Source organism: Heptranchias perlo, chromosome 2, assembly GCF_035084215.1.
Source record: "Heptranchias perlo isolate sHepPer1 chromosome 2, sHepPer1.hap1, whole genome shotgun sequence".
NCBI lineage: Eukaryota > Metazoa > Chordata > Chondrichthyes > Hexanchiformes > Hexanchidae > Heptranchias > Heptranchias perlo.
In genome coordinates this window covers 168,631,721-168,649,022 of record NC_090326.1, presented here as the reverse complement: position 1 = coordinate 168,649,022, position 17,302 = coordinate 168,631,721, and the positions used below count along the sequence as shown (strand labels likewise).

Here is a 17,302-nt window from a genome sequence, read left to right as displayed (position 1 = left end):
TACAATTTTGTCTTTTAAAAAGCATTTGGACAGTTACATGGGTATAGAGGGATATGGGCCAAGTGAAGGCAATTGGGACTAGCTTAGTGGTATAAACTGGGAGACATGGACATGTTGGGCCGAAGGGCCTGTTTCCATGTTGTAAACTTCTATGATTCTATGATTACTGTTGCTTTACTTATATTATTTTTATCGAGTCCCTGTCCCCGATTCATTATTAGTTTTCTTGGGATTTCTGGAATGCTATCCTCTTTCTCGACTGTAAATACTGACGCAAAGTAATTGTTCAACATGTCCGCCATTTCCCCATTGTCAATGACAATATCCCCACTTTCAGTTTTTAAGGGGCCAACACTGCTCCTGACCACCCTCTTTTTCCTAATATAACTATAAAAGTTCTTCGTATTGGTTTTGATATCCCTTGCAAGTTTCTTTTCATACTCTCTTTTTGTAGCTCTTACTATCTGTTTTGTGACCCTTTGTTGATCTTTATATCTTTCCCATTCGCTAGGATCTGTGCCATTTTTTGCCTTTTTGTATGCCCTTTCCTTATGTCTTATACTGTCCCTTACCTCTTTAGTTGTCCATGGCTGTTTTTTTTGGCAAGTAGAGTTCTTGCCCCTCAGGCGTATAAACCAATTCTGTACCACGTTAAATGTTTCTTTAAACGTTTCCCACTGATCATCAGTCGTTTTACCCATTAACAGATTTGCCCACTTTACTGTGGACAGTCTCCGTCTCATCCCTTTGAAGTCAGCCTTACTGAAGTCTAGAATTTTCCCTTTCAAACGCTACATTGAACTCGATCATGTTATGATTGCTATTGGATAGATGTTCGCGTACAGTTAAGCTGTTAACTAAATCTGGTTCATTACTCGTTACTAAATCTAGTATGGCTTGCCCCCTTGTTGCCTCTGGGACATACTGCTGTAGAAAACTATCCCGGACACACTCAAGAAATTCACTACCTTTCTGACAGTTGCTAGTCTGCTTTCCCCAATCTATGTGAAGGTTAAAGTCCCCCATTAAGACCACTGTGCCTTTGTTACACGCTTATCTAATCTCTGCATTTATACAATCTAGCACTTCAGAGCCTCTGTGAAGTGCCTTCGGTCATTTTTCCACAGGCGCTGTATAAAGGCTAGTTATTGTTATCTTTCTTTAACCAAGTCCAATCTCCTGGTCTCAACCAGCCTCCCTAGTAAGCCCCTTGTGAGGGGTTTTGATAGAGTAGATGGGGAGAAACTGTTTCCACTGGTGGGAGAGTCAGTAACCAGAAGACACAGATTTAAGATAATTGGTAAAAGAGCCAGAGGGGAGATGAGAATTTTTTTTATGTAGCGAGTTGTTATGATGTGGAATGCTCTGACTGAAAGGGTGGTGGAAGCAGATTGAATAGTGACTTTCAAAAGGGAATTGGATATGCACTTAAAAAGGAAATTTTGCAGGGGTATGGGGAAAAGCAGGGGAGTGGGACTAATTGGCTAGCTCTTTCAAAGAGCCAGCAAGGCACAATGGGCCGAATGGCCGCCTTCTGTGCTGCATGATTCTATGAAACCTGTTCCAGATGGCTGGGTGGAGTCCAATGGTAGATGGTAGACAGAGACAACAGAGTAGATGGGCTGAACGACCTTATCTCCTTTCAGACCTGTACTCAGGGAAATAAGAGTAGTTAACAGCAACACGGTATCAGAAAAAGTATTCCTTTTATTGTTACCTTTAGTCTGGAGAGAGAGTGGAGAGGTGTCTCATCATAACACTTAAGGGAGTTTAAATACCAAAAATTTCATCATGTTTCTTTTTTTTCCCCCATTTACGCCACCCCCCCCTCCCCCACCACCGAGGGGTTGGGAAAAAATTCTCAACTAACGTCTAGTCTCGCTCGAGGGGGTCAGCTTCAAGAGGAGCGTCAGTAGTTCAGGGCTGGGTCGTAACGAACATATAAAATAAATTGTTTTTTTTCCCACAGCTCTCTGCTATAACGGAGGCTGAGTGTTTAAAAATCTGGTGTCACAAAAAAAGACAGCAGCTTACATCACTGACTGGGACAGGACAGGAAAGGACAGGAGGTCCCTGGATCCAGCAGTTTAGTTACACAGAAAACCAACGGTGATGCCGTTAAGTCCTGCAACCTAAATTATTTTTTTGTGCAGGCGGTCTGTCATTTTTGCACTGAATGAAAATAAACGTGTTAAGGACCCACGAGCGACTCGGCCGGCCGACCTGCCTGCCTCCCGGCTCCTGGAGGAACGCGTGCCGGAGAAGGGTACGAGAGTGCGGTGGGGGCCTCGGTGCAGTCAGGCAACGTCAAGAGCCAAGGGTCAAGGCTGTGCTCCAGCTGAGGCAGGAACGGGCGGTCCCAAGGTGTTGGGGGAAGACATGACTGGCGATCCGGCGAGTGGGCCCAACGGCTGCGACGTGGGCATCGAGGTTATACCTGCAGGAGAGGACGGGGAGAGAGGAGGAAGCAACAGAAACAACACACAGCCAGGTTAGGGCAAGACAGACACAGTACATGTCATTCTTCACCAAACCCCCACCCCACCACTTAAATAAAACGCTTACCTCGGAGCTGCCAAGATTCCTAGTCATGGAGGTCCTGCTGACTTGTGTTAAAAGGAATTTACATAGAACGTACAGCACAGAAACAGGCCATTCGGCCCAACAGGTCTATGCTGGCGTTTAAACTCCACATGAGCCTCCTCTTACCTTAATTCATCTCACCCAATCAGCATAACCTATTTTTTTTTTTGGTAAAACTTTTATTTCGAATGATACTAGTATCAAGGTAACAACAACAGAAAGCAGGTTATATTCCAGAAGGTTTTCCACCACATCGATAAATGTGCATGAACTGGTGCAAAAGGCACGTTGCTCACAGTCCACTGTCCCTCTCCGCATGTTGCACAGTGAAACCCCAGCAGATACATCGTATGAACTTCAGTGTCCTAGCTCAGCACTGTCTGTGGCACTGTGTGCAGGATCATTAGGTTTGATCTCCAATACTCTGCTGCAGTAAGGCATCAAGTGGAAGCCACATTCTCCCCCTCACCACCAATTTGGGGCTGGAAAGGCAATGGGTGAGCTAATCAATCACTAACAGCGAGCTAAAGATCAGGCTGCTACAGGTTGTGCCTGCTAGTGCTTGGCTAGATTAGTACTGACAAAACCTTGGAACATGATCACCTGCCAGAGTCTCTTGGCTGGGACACAGGGCATGGTGGTGCAGAGAAGGAAAGAAGGAAGTTTGAAGATTATTTTTTTTAAAAGTATTCATATTTTACACGGTAAGCACCAGTTAACAACAGTCCTTTAAAGAGTATTTGTTTAGACACTCCCTCTATACCTTGCATCATCCGCCTGCATGGCAGAGGGAGATGAAAGGCCGAGACCACAGCTTCTTTAAGTGACTTGGCTCGTTTCACTACGTTAAAGGTGTTATATAAATGCAGGTTGTTGTTGCATAGATCAGATTGGCAGTGAATTATAAAGGTGGCCTTAGAGATTGCGAGTGATATTACAAGCCCTGAACACATCAAGTTCATCATATTTAAGAAGGGCGGGAGAGAAAACCAGGAAATGATAAACCTACTAGTCTAACGCCTGTTGTTGGGAAGTTACTAGAATCTGTTACTAGGGACAGAGTGACTGAGCATTTGGACAAATATTAACTAATCAGAGAGCCAGCATGGATTTGTAAGGGTAGGTCATGTCTAACTAATCTAGTTAATCTGAGATAGATAGCTTTTTGGCAACTAAAGGTATTAAGGGATATGGGCCAAAGGCAGGTATATGGAGTTAGATCACAGATCAGCCATGATCTTATCAAATGGCGGAGCAGGCACGAGGGGCTGAATGGCCTACTCCTGTTCCTATGTTCCAAGTTGAATTTTTGAGGAGGTTTTGAGAGTAGATGGGGAGAAACTGTTTCCACTGGCAGGAGGGTGGATAACCAGAGAACACGGATTTAAGATAATTGGCAAAAAAAAGAGGGGAGATGAGGAGAAATTTTCCTTTATGCCGCAAGTCATGATGATCTGGAATGCACTGCCTGAAAAGGTGGTGGAAGCAGATTCAGTAGTAACTTTCAAAAGGGATTTGGATAAATACTTCAAAAGGAAAAATTTGCTGGGCTATGGGGAAAGAGCAGGGGAATGGGACTAATTGGATAGCTCTTTCAAAGAGCCGGCACAGGCACAATGGGCTGAATGGCCTCCTCCTGTGCTGTATGATTCTATGAATCATTTGATGATTATGGGGATAGGGCGGGGCAGTGGGACTAGCTGGATTGCTCTTGCATAGAGCCGGCGCGGACTCGATGGGCCGAATGGCCCCCCTTCCGTGCTCTAATCTTCTATGATTCTACGCCGACTTGGGACCAGGGACCATAGTAACATTGATTGGGTGGGTGGGGAGAAGGATGGAGGAGTCTGGGAGAAAGTCATCGATACCCATCGGATTATTCAGGGACTGCCTGTGCATATTGTAGCTTATTATTCTGACATCATTACCTGTCGTCTACGACCTCTTAACAGACCTCCCTCTTGGTCTATCTGCTTACCTGACATCAGACTGGCAGAGCTGACTGGGGTGCTACTGGAGGACATACTTGCTGTAGAGCCCATTCGCACCTGATCTTTCACTACCGGGTCTGTGGAGGAGAAACATATTAAAGTTTAATTAATACACAACAATAATTTTCTGTCTACATGGGAACATAGAATCATAGAAAGGTTACAGCATGGAAGGAGGCCATTCGGCCTATCGGGTCCGCGCCGGCTCTATGCAAGAGCAATCCAGCTAGTCCCACTCCCCCGCCCTATCCCCGTAGCCCTGCAAATCTTTTCCTTTCAAGTACTTATCCAGTTCCCTTTTGAAGGCCATGATTGGAACAGGAGGAGACCATTCAGCCCATCGAGCCTGTTGTGCCATTCAATTAGATCATGGCTGATCTGTACCTTAACTCCATCTACTCGCCTTGGTTCCGAATAAAAACCTATCGATCTCAGTTTTGAAATTTTCAATTGACACCCAGTCTCAACAGCTTTTTGGGGGAAAGAGCGTTCCAGATTCCCACTACTCTTTGTGTGAAGAAGTGCTTCCTGATATCTGACCTGGTCAAACTAACCAAAAAAAAAACCAAACACCCTGGTTTCCTGAAAAACAGATTTCAGTTTCAATCCAGCAGGGTCCCAAGTACGGACACGTCTCAACAGGACGATTGGACCATCCCTCCTTCCCACCACCCACCCATGTCCCCCTGCACCGAGCGCTGCCAATCTCTGCCGTGACACCGGTGAAGGGTTAGTGAGTGGAGGGTAGGCACTCCCCCCGCAAGAAGATGCAGTGTAAGATTCTTAGACTGGTTACAATAAGGGGACCATCGACTCACTGAGCTGCATGGTACCATACTGGGTGTCAGCTGTGGCACAGTGGGTAGATCTCTCGCCTCTGAGTCAGAAGGTTGTGGGTTCAAGTCGTACTCCAGTGATGCGAGCACAAAATTTAGGCTGATGCTCCCACTGCAATATTGATGGAGTGCTGCACTGTCAGAGGTGCCGTTTTTTTTGTGAGTAAGATGTTTTACCATACAGAATAATGGACGGGTAAGAAGATAGATGGACATGTTGTAATGAGGACTTGGTACCAGAACTTGGCTCAGTCCCACTATGACACTGACACAACATCCTAGTAAACCCCAATCCAGCTACAGGCTGCAATGCTGGAAAGACACAGCACGTTAGTGAGTTGTGCATTTCCAGGCTTTCTTTCAGATACCCAACCCTTCACTCTCGTCCCCCTCTAAACCTCGGAGTTTGCTTTGGGTGTTATGTACAGTAGTAAGGGTGTTCCATGGCCTCTCTCGCTGTAAGCCGTGCTTGGTGATCATAGCGGAGCAACTTGTCCAAGAAGTCCAGGGCCTCCGAGCTGACCAAGTGCTGGTTCTCACTGTGTACGAAGCGTTCCCACCTCTTCCGGGAATGCCTGGAGATGAAAGGTGAGGACACGCGTTAACAGGTACTAAGCACTTGCATTTTTATAGCACCCAGAGGCACCTCTAAATCATTTCAAATACAAGTTACTCTGAGTTGCAGTCAAGTAGCAAACGCAGTTTGCACACAGCAAGATCCCAAGAACAGCAATGAGATGCAGGTCTGGTCAATTTATATTTTTTGGTGGTGTTAGCAGAGGGAGAACGTTAGTCAGTACACTGGGTGAACTCCCTGCTCTGCAAATTGTACTGTGGGATCTTCCAACATCTGAATGGATTGCAGGGCTTCAGTGCACTCTCTCTTCTGAAGGACGGAATCTAGGTTCAAGTCCTGGAGCGAGACTTGTACCCAAACCTCCTGGCTCAGAGGCGAGTGTGCTAAGACACGAAAGCCAAGCTGCTCAAGGAGGCCTTTTTGAGGGGCCGTCAAAAATTTAATTTAAAGAAATAAATATAAATGCACATACGTACACTCCAATTCTGAATAGCGTAGCAGGTTCGAGGGGCTGAATTGCCTTACTCCTGTGCCTATGTTCCGTGTGTTGGCCAGACAACAGCGCTGGTGCACAAGTCCCACCAGTTCTAATAGCTCAGCATTGCCAACAAGAGGAGCAGAGCGGTATTGCAGCCATTTGTAACAAATACTGGAAGGGAAAAATTAGCCAGGGTTCCTGCTCCTGGTTACTACCTGGTCAGTAACCACAGCTCAAACGGCCACACGTGGCCAAGAGGCAAGCATAGGACCAGGATCGGGTGCAAAACTCTTTGTGGTTCATTAACTATCTGGGCTCAACCAAGGAGAATGTCTGCTTGGGTGAGGTACTATATAGTGTGTGACCAGCTCCTGCAGATCAGAGCCCAACAGCAGTGCCTTCAGGAGAGGAGGGAAGGGGAGGGGAGAAGACCGCCAGACAGACAAGGAGGACCAGACAGGTAGTGCAGGAGTCCCCTGAGGGCATCTTACTCTCTAATGTATTCAGTTCTGAATACTGGTGAGGGAGAGGGTTCCTCTGGGAGTGCAGCCACAGCCAAGACCAGAGCACAATGGGTGGCTCAGCTGTACAAGGGGGGAGCAGAAAGGTCAGGAGTGCAATAGCGATAGGGGATTCTACAGTTAAGAGAACAGACAGGCGTTTCTGCGGCCGCAGACGTGATTCCAGGATGGTATGTTGCCTCCCTGGTACCAGGATCAAGGATGTCACTGAGCGGCTGCAGAACATTCTGGAGGGGGAGGGTGAACAGCCAGAGGTCGTGGCCCATATTTGCACCAACAACATAGGTAGGAAGAGGGATGAGGTCCTGCAGGCAGATTTTAAGGAGTTAGGAAAGAAATTAAGAAGCAGGACCTCAAAGGTAGTAATCTCCAGATTACTCCCAGTGCCACGCGCTAGCGAGTATAGAAACAGGAGGATAGAACAGATGGTGCAGGAGGAAGGGCTTTAGATTCCTGGGGCATTGGGACCAGTTTCGGAGGAGCTGGGACCTGTAAAGGCAGGACGGGTTGCACCTCAACGGAGCTGGAACCAACGTCCTCGTGGGGAAGTTCGCTAGTGCTGTGGGTGGGGGGTTTAAACTAATTTGGCAGGGGGATCGGAACCAGGATGTAGCATTGGAAAGGAGAAACAAGCACAAAGCATGTTAGACAAGGGTGGAGAGCTGCAGGCGTAATGATATGATGTTGTGGTGATAATGGAGACCTGGCTCAAAAAAGGGCAGGATTGGGTACCAAATATTCCTATCCAGGAAAGATAGGGAAAGGAAGAAAGGAGGGGGGGGCAGTATTGATTAAAGAGAATATTGCAGTGCTGGAGAGAGAGGATGTCCTGGAGGGGTCAAGGACAGAATCTATTTGGTTAGAGTTAAAAAACAATAGAGGTGCCATTACACTACTGGGTGTATTCCAAAGGCCACCAACTAGTGGGAAGGAGATAGAGGAGCAAACTTGCAGGGAAATTACAGAGAGATGCAAAAGCCATAGAGTAGTGATAATGGGAGATTTCAACTATCCTAACATAGGCTTGAATAGCAATACTATAAGGGGCAAAGAGGGGGAGGAATTTTTGAAGTGTGCTCTGGAGAACTTTCTTGACTAGTACATTTCCGGCTCAATGAGAAAGAAGGCATTGCTGGACCTGGTTCTGGGGAATGAGGCGGGCCAAGTGGAGCAAGTGTCAGTGGGGGAACATTTAGGGGACAACGATCATAGTATGATAAACATAGAAACACAGACATAGAAAATAGGAGCAGGAGTAGTCCATTCGGCCCCTGGGAACCTGAGCAGGGAGACAGAGGAGGGGGAAACAAGGATAGAAACAAAAGACAGAAAGGGAAGAAGCAATAGTGGAAGGCAGAGAAAACAAGGGCGAAAAACAAATAGGGCCATAGTGCAAAATAAAACGAAGAGACTAGCAATCCTAAAAAGACAAGTCTAAAGACATTGTGTCTTAATGCGCGGAGCATTCGCAATAAACTAGACGAATTAACAGCACAGATAGATATTAACGGTTATGATATAGTTGCGATTACGGAGACATGGCTGCAGGGTGACCAAGGATGGCAATTGAACATCCAGGGGTATTCAATATTTAGGAAGGACAGGCAAAAAGGGAAAGGAGGTGGGGTAGCATTGTTAGTAAAGGAGGAAATCAATGCAATAGTGAGGAAGGATATTGGCTCGGAAAATCACAATGTGAAATCTGTATGGGTGGAGCTAAGAAACACCAAGGGGCAGAAAACGTTGGTGGGGGTTGTCTATAGGCCCCCAAACAGTAGTGGAGATGTGGGGGAGGGCATTAAACAGGAAATTAGAGACGCATGCAAGAAGGGTACAACTATAATCATGGGTGACTTTAATCTACATATAGATTGGTCAAACCAAATTAGCAATAATACTGTGGGGGAGGAATTCCTGGAGTGTGTACGTGATGGATTTCTAGACCAATACATTGAGGAACCAACTAGAGAACAGGCGATCCCAGAGTGGGTATTGTGCAATGAGAAAGGATTAATTAACAATCCTGTTGTGCGGGGTCCCTTAGGGAAGAGCGACCATAACATGATAGAATTCAAAATTAAGATGGAGAGTGAAGTAGTTGAATCCGAAACTAGGGTCCTGAATCTAAATAAAGGAAATTACGAAAGTATGAGGTGTGAGTTGGCAAGGATAGATTGGAGAACTTTACTAAAAGGGATGACAGTAGATCGACAATGGCTAATATTTAAAGAACACGTGCAGGAATTACAACAATTATTCATTCCTGTCTGGTGCAAAAATAAAACAGGAAAGGTGGCTCAACCGTGGCTTACAAAAGAAGTTAGGGATAGTATTAGATCTAAAGAGGAGACATATAAAATTGCCAGCAAAAGCGGCAAGCCTGAGGATTGGGAGCAGTTCAGAATTCAGCAAAGGAAAACAAAGAGGAAAGAGAGGAAAAATAGAGTATGAGAGTAAACTAGCAGGGAACATAAAAACTGACTGTAAAAGTTTCTATAAATATGTCAAGAGAAAAAGATTAGTGAAGACAACTGTAGGTCCCTTACAGTCAGAAATGGGGGAAATTATAATGGGGAACAAAGAAATGGCAGAACAATTAAACACATACTTTGGTTCTGTCTTCACAAAGGAGGACACAAATAGCCTCCCAGAGATGTTAGGGAACCAAGGGTCTAGTGAGAGGGAGGAACTGAAGGAAACCAGTATTAGTAAAAAAAAAGTGCTAGGGAAATTAATGGTGCTAAAGGCTGACAAATCCCCAGGGCCTGATAATCTACATCCCAGAGTGCTGAAGGAAGTGGCTCTGGAAATAGTGGATGCATTGGTGATCATCTTCCAAAATTCTATAGACTCCAGAACAGTTCCTCCAGATTGGAGGGTGGCAAATGTAACCCCACTATTTAAAAAAGGAGAGAAAAAACAGGGAATTACAGACCAGTTAGCCTAACATCAGTAGTGGGGAAAATGCTATTATAAAAGATGTGATAACAGAACATTTGGAGGGCATTAACGGGATTGGACAAAGTCAGCATGGGTTTATGAAAGGGAATTCATGCTTAACAAATCTACTGGAGTTTTTTTGAGGATGTAACTAGTAGAATAGATAGGGGAGAACCAGTGGATGTGGTGTATTTGGATTTTCAGAAGGCTTTTGATAAGGTCCCACACAAGAGGTTAGTGTGCAAAATTAAAGCACATGGGATTGGGGGGAATATACTGGCATGGATTGAGAATTGGTTGACAGACAGAAAACAGAGAGTAGGAATAAACAGGTCTTTTTCCGGGTGGCAGGCAGTGACTACTGGGGTACCGCAGGGATCAGTGCTTGGGCCCCAGCTATTCACAATACATATCAATGATTTGGATGAGGGAACTAAATGTAACATTTCCAAGTTTGCAGACGACACAAATCTGGGGTGGAATGAGAGCTGTGAGGAGGATGCAAAGAGGCTCCAATGTGATTTAGACAAGTTGGGTGAGTGGAACATGGCAGATGCCGTGCAACATGGATAAATGTGAGGTCATCCACTTTGGTTGTAAAAACAGAAAGGCAGATTATTATCTGAATGGTGATAGATTGGGAAAAGGGGAGGTGCAACGAGACCTGGATGTCCTTGTACACCAGTCGCTGAAAGTGAGCATTCAGGTGCAGCAAGCAGTTAGGAAGATGAATGGTATGTTGGCCTTCATTGCAAGAGGATTTCAGTACAGGAGCAGGGATGTCTTACTGCAGTTATACAGGGCCTTGGTGAGACCACATCTGAAGTATTGTGTGCAGATTTGGTCTCCTTATCTGAAGAAGGATGTCCTTGCCATGGAGGGAGTGCAACGAAGGTTTACTAGACTGATTGCTGGGATGGCAGGACTGACGTATGAGGAGAGATTGGGTCGACTAGGCCTATATTCACTCGAGGTTAGAAGAATTTTTTTTTTAAAAATTTGTTCATTGATATGTGGGCGTCACTGGCGAGGCCGGTATTTATTGCCCATCCCTAATTGCCCTTGAGAAGGTGGTGGTGAGCCGCCTTCTTGAACCGTTGCATTCCGTGTGGTGAAGGTTCTCCCACAGTGCTGTTAGGAAGGGAGTTCCAGGATTTTGACCCAGCGACGATGAAGGAACGGCGATATATTTCCAAATCGGGATGGTGTGTGACTTGGAGGGGAACGTGCAGGTGGTGTTGTTTCCATGTGTCTGCTGCTCTTGTCCTTCTAGGTGGTAGAGGTCATGGATTTGGGAGGTGCTGTCGAAGAAGCCTTGAGTTGCTCCAGTGCATCCTGTGGATGGCACACACTGCAGCCACGGTGCGCCGATGGTGAAGGGAGTGAATGTTTAGGGTGGTGGATGGGGTACCAATCAAGTGGGCTGCTTTGTCCTGGGTGGTGTCGAGCTTCTCGAGTGTTGTTGGAGCTGCACTCATCCAGGCAAGTGGAAAGTATTCCATCACATTCCTGACTTGTGCCTTGGAGATGGTGGAAAGGCTTTGGGGAATTAGGAGGTGAGTCACTCGCCGCAGAATACCCAGCCTCTGACCTGCTCCTGTAGCCACAGTATTTATATGGCTGGTCCAGTTAAGTTTCTGGTCAATGGTGACCCCCAGGATGTTGATGGTGGGGGATTCGGCGATGGTAATGCCGTTGAATGTCAAGGGGAAGTGGTTGGACTCTCTCTTGTTGGAGATGGTCATTGCCTGGCACTTGCCTGGCGCAAATGTTACTTGCCACTTGTCAGCCCAAGCCTGAATGTTGTCCAGGTCTTGCTGCATGCAGGCACAGACTGCTTCATTATCTGAGGGGTTGCGAATGGAACTGAACACTGTGCAATCATCAGCGAACATCCCCATTTCTGACCTTATGGAGGGAACGGCATTGATGAAGCAGCTGAAGATGGTTGGGCCTAGGACACTGCCTTGAGGAACTCCTGCAGCAATGTCCTGGGGCTGAGATGATTGGCCTCTAACAACCACTACCATCTTCCTTTGTGCCAGGTATGACTCCAGCCACTGGAGAGTTTTCCCCGATTCCCATTGAATTCAGTTTTACTCGGGCTCCTTGGTGCCACACTTGGTCAAATGCTGCCTTGATGTCAAGGGCAGTCACTCTCACCTCACCTCTGGAATTCAGCTCTTTTGTCCATGTTTGGACCAAGGCTGTAATGAGGTCTGGAGCCGAGTGGTCCTGGCGGAACCCAAACTGAGCATCGGTGAGCAGGTTATTGGTGAGTCAGTGCCGCTTGATAGCACTGTTGATGACACCTTCCTTCACTTTGTTGATGATTGAGAGTAGACTGATGGGGCGGTAATTGGCCGAATTGGATTTGTCCTGCTTGTTTTTGTGGACAGGACAAACCTGGGCAATTTTCCACCTTGTCGGGTAGATGCCAGCGTTGTAGCTGTACTGGAATAGCTAGTTCTGGAGCACAAGTCTTCAGCACCACAGCCGGGATGTTGTCGGGACCCATAGCCTTTGCTGTATCCAGTGCACTCAGCCGTTTCTTGATATCACGTGGAGTGAATCGAATTGATGAGTGATGAGATATGATCTCATCGAAACATATAAAATTCTAACAGGACTAGACAGACTAGATGCAGGGAGGATGTTCCCGATGGCTGGGGAGTCCAGAACCAGGGGTCACAGTCTCAGGATATGGGGTATGCCATTTAGAACCGAGATGAGGAGAAATTTCTTCACGCAGAGGGTGGTGAACCTGTGGAATTCTCTACCACAGAAGGCAGTGGAGGCCAAGTCATTAGATGTATTCAAGAAGGAGATAGATATATTTCTTAATGCTAAAGGGATATGGGGAAAAAGCGGGAACAGGGTACTGAGTTAGACGATCAGCCATGATCACATTGAATGGCGGAGCAGGCCCGAAGGGCCGAATGGCCTCCTCTTGCTCCTATTTTCTATGTTTCTGTGTTGCGAGCCTGCTCCGCCATTCAATATGATCATGGCTGATCCTCTATCTCAATACCATATTCCCGCTCTCTCCCCATACCCCTTGATGCCTTTTGTGTCCAGAAATCTATCTATCCCCTTCTTAAATATATTCATTGACTTGGCTTCCAGAGACTTCTGTGGTAGAGAATTCCACAGGTTTGCCACCCTCTAAAAGGAAGAAATTTCTCCTCATCTCAGTCCTAAATGTCCTACCCCGTATCCTGAGACTGTGACCCCTCATTCTGGACCCCCCCAGCCAGGGGAAACATCCTCGCTGCATCCACTCTGTCTAGCCCTGTCAGAATTTTATATGTTTCAATGAGATCCCCTCTCATTCTTCTAAACTCGAGTGAATACAGGCAGAGTCGACCCAATCTCTCCTCATGCGACAATCCTGCCATCCCAGGAATCAGTCTGGTGAATCTTCACTGCACTCCCTCTATGGCAAGTATATCCTTTCTTAGGTAAGGAGACAAAAACTGCACACAATACTCCAGGTGTGGTCTCACCATGGCCCTCTAAGGCTTAGAATAGCTATGGAAAAAGACATGGAACTCTAAAGTAAAAATACTCAATTGGAGGAAGACCAATTTCAGTGGGATGAGAGCAGATCTGGCCCTGGTAAATTGGAATCCAAGATTGGCAAGCAAAACTGTAATTGAACAATGGGCAGCCTTTAAAGAGGAGATGGTTGGGTCAGTCTAGGTACATTCCCACGAGATGAAAAGGTAGGGCAACTAAAGCCAGAGCTCCCTGGATGACAAAAGAGATAGAGAGTAAGATGAAGCTGGAAAAAGGGGCATATGACAGATGTCAGGTTGATAACACAAGTGAGAACCAGGCTGAATATAGAAAGTTCAGAGGGGAAGTGAAAAAGGAAATAAGAGGGGCAAAGAGAGAGTATGAGAATAGACTGGAGGCTAACATAAAAGGGAATCCAAAAGTCTTCTATGAGCGTGTAAACAGTAAACGGGTGGTAAGAGGAGGGGTGGGGCCGATCAGGGACCAAAAAGGAGATCTACTCATGGAGGCAGAGGGCATGGCCGAGGTACTAAATGAGTACTTTGCATCTGTCTTTACCAAGGAAGAAGATGCTGCCAGAGTCTCAGTAAAGGAAGATATAGTCGAGGTAGTGGATGGGCTAAAAATGGATAAAGAGGAGATACTAGAAAGGCTAGCTGTATTTAAAATAGATAAGTCACGCGGTCCGGATGGGATGCACCCGAGGATGCTGAGGGAAGTACAGGTGGAAATTGCGGAGGTACTGGCCATAATCTTCCAAACATCCTTAGATATGGGGGTAGTGCCAGAGGACTGGAGAATTGCAAATGTCACACCCTTGTTCAAAAAAGGAAGCAAGGATAAACCCAGCAATTACAGGCCAGTCAGTTTAACCTCGGTGGTGGGGAAACTTTTAGAAACTCTAATCCGGGACAAGTATGAATTGATTAGGGAAAGCCAGCACGGATTTGTTAAAGGCAAATCATGTTTAACTAACTTGATAGAGTTTTTTGACGAGGTAACAAGAGAGTGTTGATGAGGGCAATGCGGTTGATGTGGAGCATATGGACTTTCAAAAGACATTTGATAAAGTGCCGCATAATAGGCTTGTCGTCAAGATTGAAGCATATGGAATAAAGGAGGCAGTGACAGCATAGATACTGGTTCGACCACAACTGGAGTACTGTGTCCAGTTCTGGGCACCGCACTTTAGGAAAGACGTGAAGGCCCAAGAGAGGGTGCAGAAAAGATTTTCTAGAATGATTCCAGGGATGAGGGACTTTAGTTACATGGATAGGAACATAGGAACAGGAGAAGGCCAATCAGCCCCTCGTGCCTGCTCCGCCATTTGATAAGATCATGGCTGATCTGTGATCTAACTCCATATACCTGCCTTTGGCCCATATCCCTTAGATAGACTGGAGGAGCTGGGGTTGTTCTCCTTAGAACAGAGAAGGTTGAGAGGAGATTTGATATAGGTATTCAAAATCATGAAGGGTCTCGAAGAGAGAAACTGTTCTCATTGGTGGAAGGGTCAAGGGGACACAGATTTAAGGTGATTGGCAAAAGAACCAAAGGTGACATGAGGAAAACTTTTTTACGCAGCAAATGGTTAGGATCTGGAATGCACTGCCCGAGGGGGTGGTGGAGGCAGATTCAATCATGGCCTTCAAAAGGGAACTGAATAACTAGTTGAAAGGAAAAAATTTGCAGGGCTACGGGGATAGGGCAGGGGAGTGCGACTAGCTGGATTGCTCTTGCATAGAGCTGGCACGGACTCGATGGACCAAATGGCCTCCTTCTGTGCTGTAACCTTTCTATGGTTCTATGATTTTAAGTTTACCAGGTGGTAAGGCGAACTAGATGGTCCTGCTCCCTGACGTCTACCAACGGCACTCGTAACCAGCTGCTAGCAAATGCACGGAGCCTCCTCGGAAATCCCCCCGCTCCTCTTTCTACCTCCACCTGCCTCCATTCACCTGAGGTGTGTTCAAATCCCTCCATGGCCTCGCCCTCTCCCTATCTCTGTAACCTCCTCCAGCCCTACAACCCTCAGAGATCTCTGCTTTCCTCCAACTCCGGCCTCTTGTGCATCCCTCATCTCCTTCGCTCCACCATGCCTAAGCCGTCTAGGCCCTAAGCTCTGGAATTCCCTCCCTAAACCTCTCCGCCTCTCTCTCCTCCTTTAAGACGCTCCTAAAAACCTCCTCTTTGACCAAGCTTTTGGTCACCTGTCCTAATACCTCCTTATGTGGCTTGGTGTCAAATTTTGTCTGATTACGCTCCTGTGAAGCGCCTTGGGATATTTTACTACGTTAAAGGCGCGAAATAAATGCAAGCTGTTGTTGTGGGGGACTTGCTGTGAGGGTAACACCTCGGTTAAACCTGTGTCCCAGCACTTTTCTGCCTCGCTGTGCCAACTTTGTTTTTGCCACTTCATTAGATGCATTTACACAGCAACATAGGTACAGGGGAAGGTCAGTCAGCCCCTCGAGCCTGTTCCGCCATTCAACCAGATCAAGGCTGATCAGCACTCCAACTCCAACTCCATTTACCCGCCGTTGCTCCACATCTCTTGATACCCTCACCCAACAAAAATCTATCAATCTCAATCTTAAAAGCTCCAACTGACTCCCAGCATCCACAGCTCTTTGATAGGAGAGTTCCAGATTTCCACAACCCTTTGTGAAATAGGCAGCACAGACAGTATGTTGGAGCACAGGAGACAGCTGGGTGACTTGGACTAACATGAAAACAGCTCCCACTAGGGCTTGTTGTGATCGTGATCCATGTGGAAGGTCCCTAACAGAATTACCAGTCCGTGCTGCGTAAAGTGATCCCAGCTACAGTAGCAGCAGTGTGCATGGACCAGGGAGTGGGTAAACGAGCCCGAGTTTCTGTTCCTGATGGCTCTGTTGGAATGAGCAAGCAGGGGGACGTCAGGTGAGAACAGGACAGGGCTCAGCTCTGATCACCACCCCCACCCCTAGTTAGTACAGCCTGCTGACCGTGTCCAGACTGACAAGTGACCAAAATCCACTTGAACCAGCCAAAAACCTCCACGCACAACCAATACATGGCCTTAACGGCACGCACTGTGTTAGAAGGCGGTGGGGGTTCGAGCCACATTATAGTAACATGCCCTTTTTTACATTGATACCCTGAAGGGAATGCATGGAGGTGAGGAGGAAGGAGAATATCCATTCTCGATATAATTACTTCCTCCATCCCGTCCCTTCAGGTTTTACTGAGTAAATAAAAGCTACGAGGACTCACCTGCCCAAGATATCATTGAAGCGTGGATCGAGCTCAATGTTGTATTTGTCGATGTAATCGTACAAGTCTTCCGTCCCCAGCACTTTTGCGATTCTAACCAACTGGGAACAGTGAACAGGTCAAAATCAGGTTTAGCATCAGCCTTTTTGGGTGAGGAAAGAGGAGAGGTGGGAAAAAATTACAGCACTATGGGGAAAGGGCAGGGGAATGGGGCTAATTGAATAGCTCTTTCAAAAGAGCCAGCAGAGGCAGGATGGGCTGAATGGCCACCTTCTGTGCTGCATTATTCCATGATTCTATATTCAGCCAGGAGAGAATGATCGAGACGGGCGGACGGAGCGAGAGCGCGAGACGGGCGGACGGAGCGAGAGCGCGAGACGGGCGGACGGAGCGAGAGCGCGAGACGGGCGGACGGAGCGAGAGCGCGAGACGGGCGGACGGAGCGAGAGCGCGAGACGGGCGGACGGAGCGAGAGCGCGAGACGGGCGGACGGAGCGAGAGCGCGAGACGGGCGGACGGAGCGAGAGCGCGAGACGGGCGGACGGAGCGAGAGCGCGAGACGGGCGGACGGAGCGAGAGCGCGAGACGGGCGGACGGAGCGA

The 17,302-nt window shown here is 47.1% G+C and overlaps 1 protein-coding gene across 3 annotated transcripts in view; it reads right to left on the bottom strand.

Annotated features, from left to right (window-relative positions):
• Nucleotides 1-1,687: 1,687 nt before the first annotated feature.
• Nucleotides 1,688-17,302, bottom strand: part of zgc:86598 (STKc_CK2_alpha domain-containing protein) — a 74,476-nt gene continuing 58,861 nt past the window's right edge. For all 3 annotated transcript variants that reach the window (XM_067968980.1, XM_067968988.1, XM_067968997.1), the window contains exons 10-13: nucleotides 16,701-16,801; nucleotides 5,837-5,985; nucleotides 4,562-4,651; nucleotides 1,688-2,437 (exon numbers count right to left, since the gene is read on the bottom strand). In XM_067968980.1, coding sequence (XP_067825081.1) covers nucleotides 2,322-2,437; nucleotides 4,562-4,651; nucleotides 5,837-5,985; nucleotides 16,701-16,801 — 456 coding nt within the window. In that variant the 3' untranslated portion in view covers nucleotides 1,688-2,321. The remainder of the gene's footprint in view (nucleotides 2,438-4,561; nucleotides 4,652-5,836; nucleotides 5,986-16,700; nucleotides 16,802-17,302) is intronic.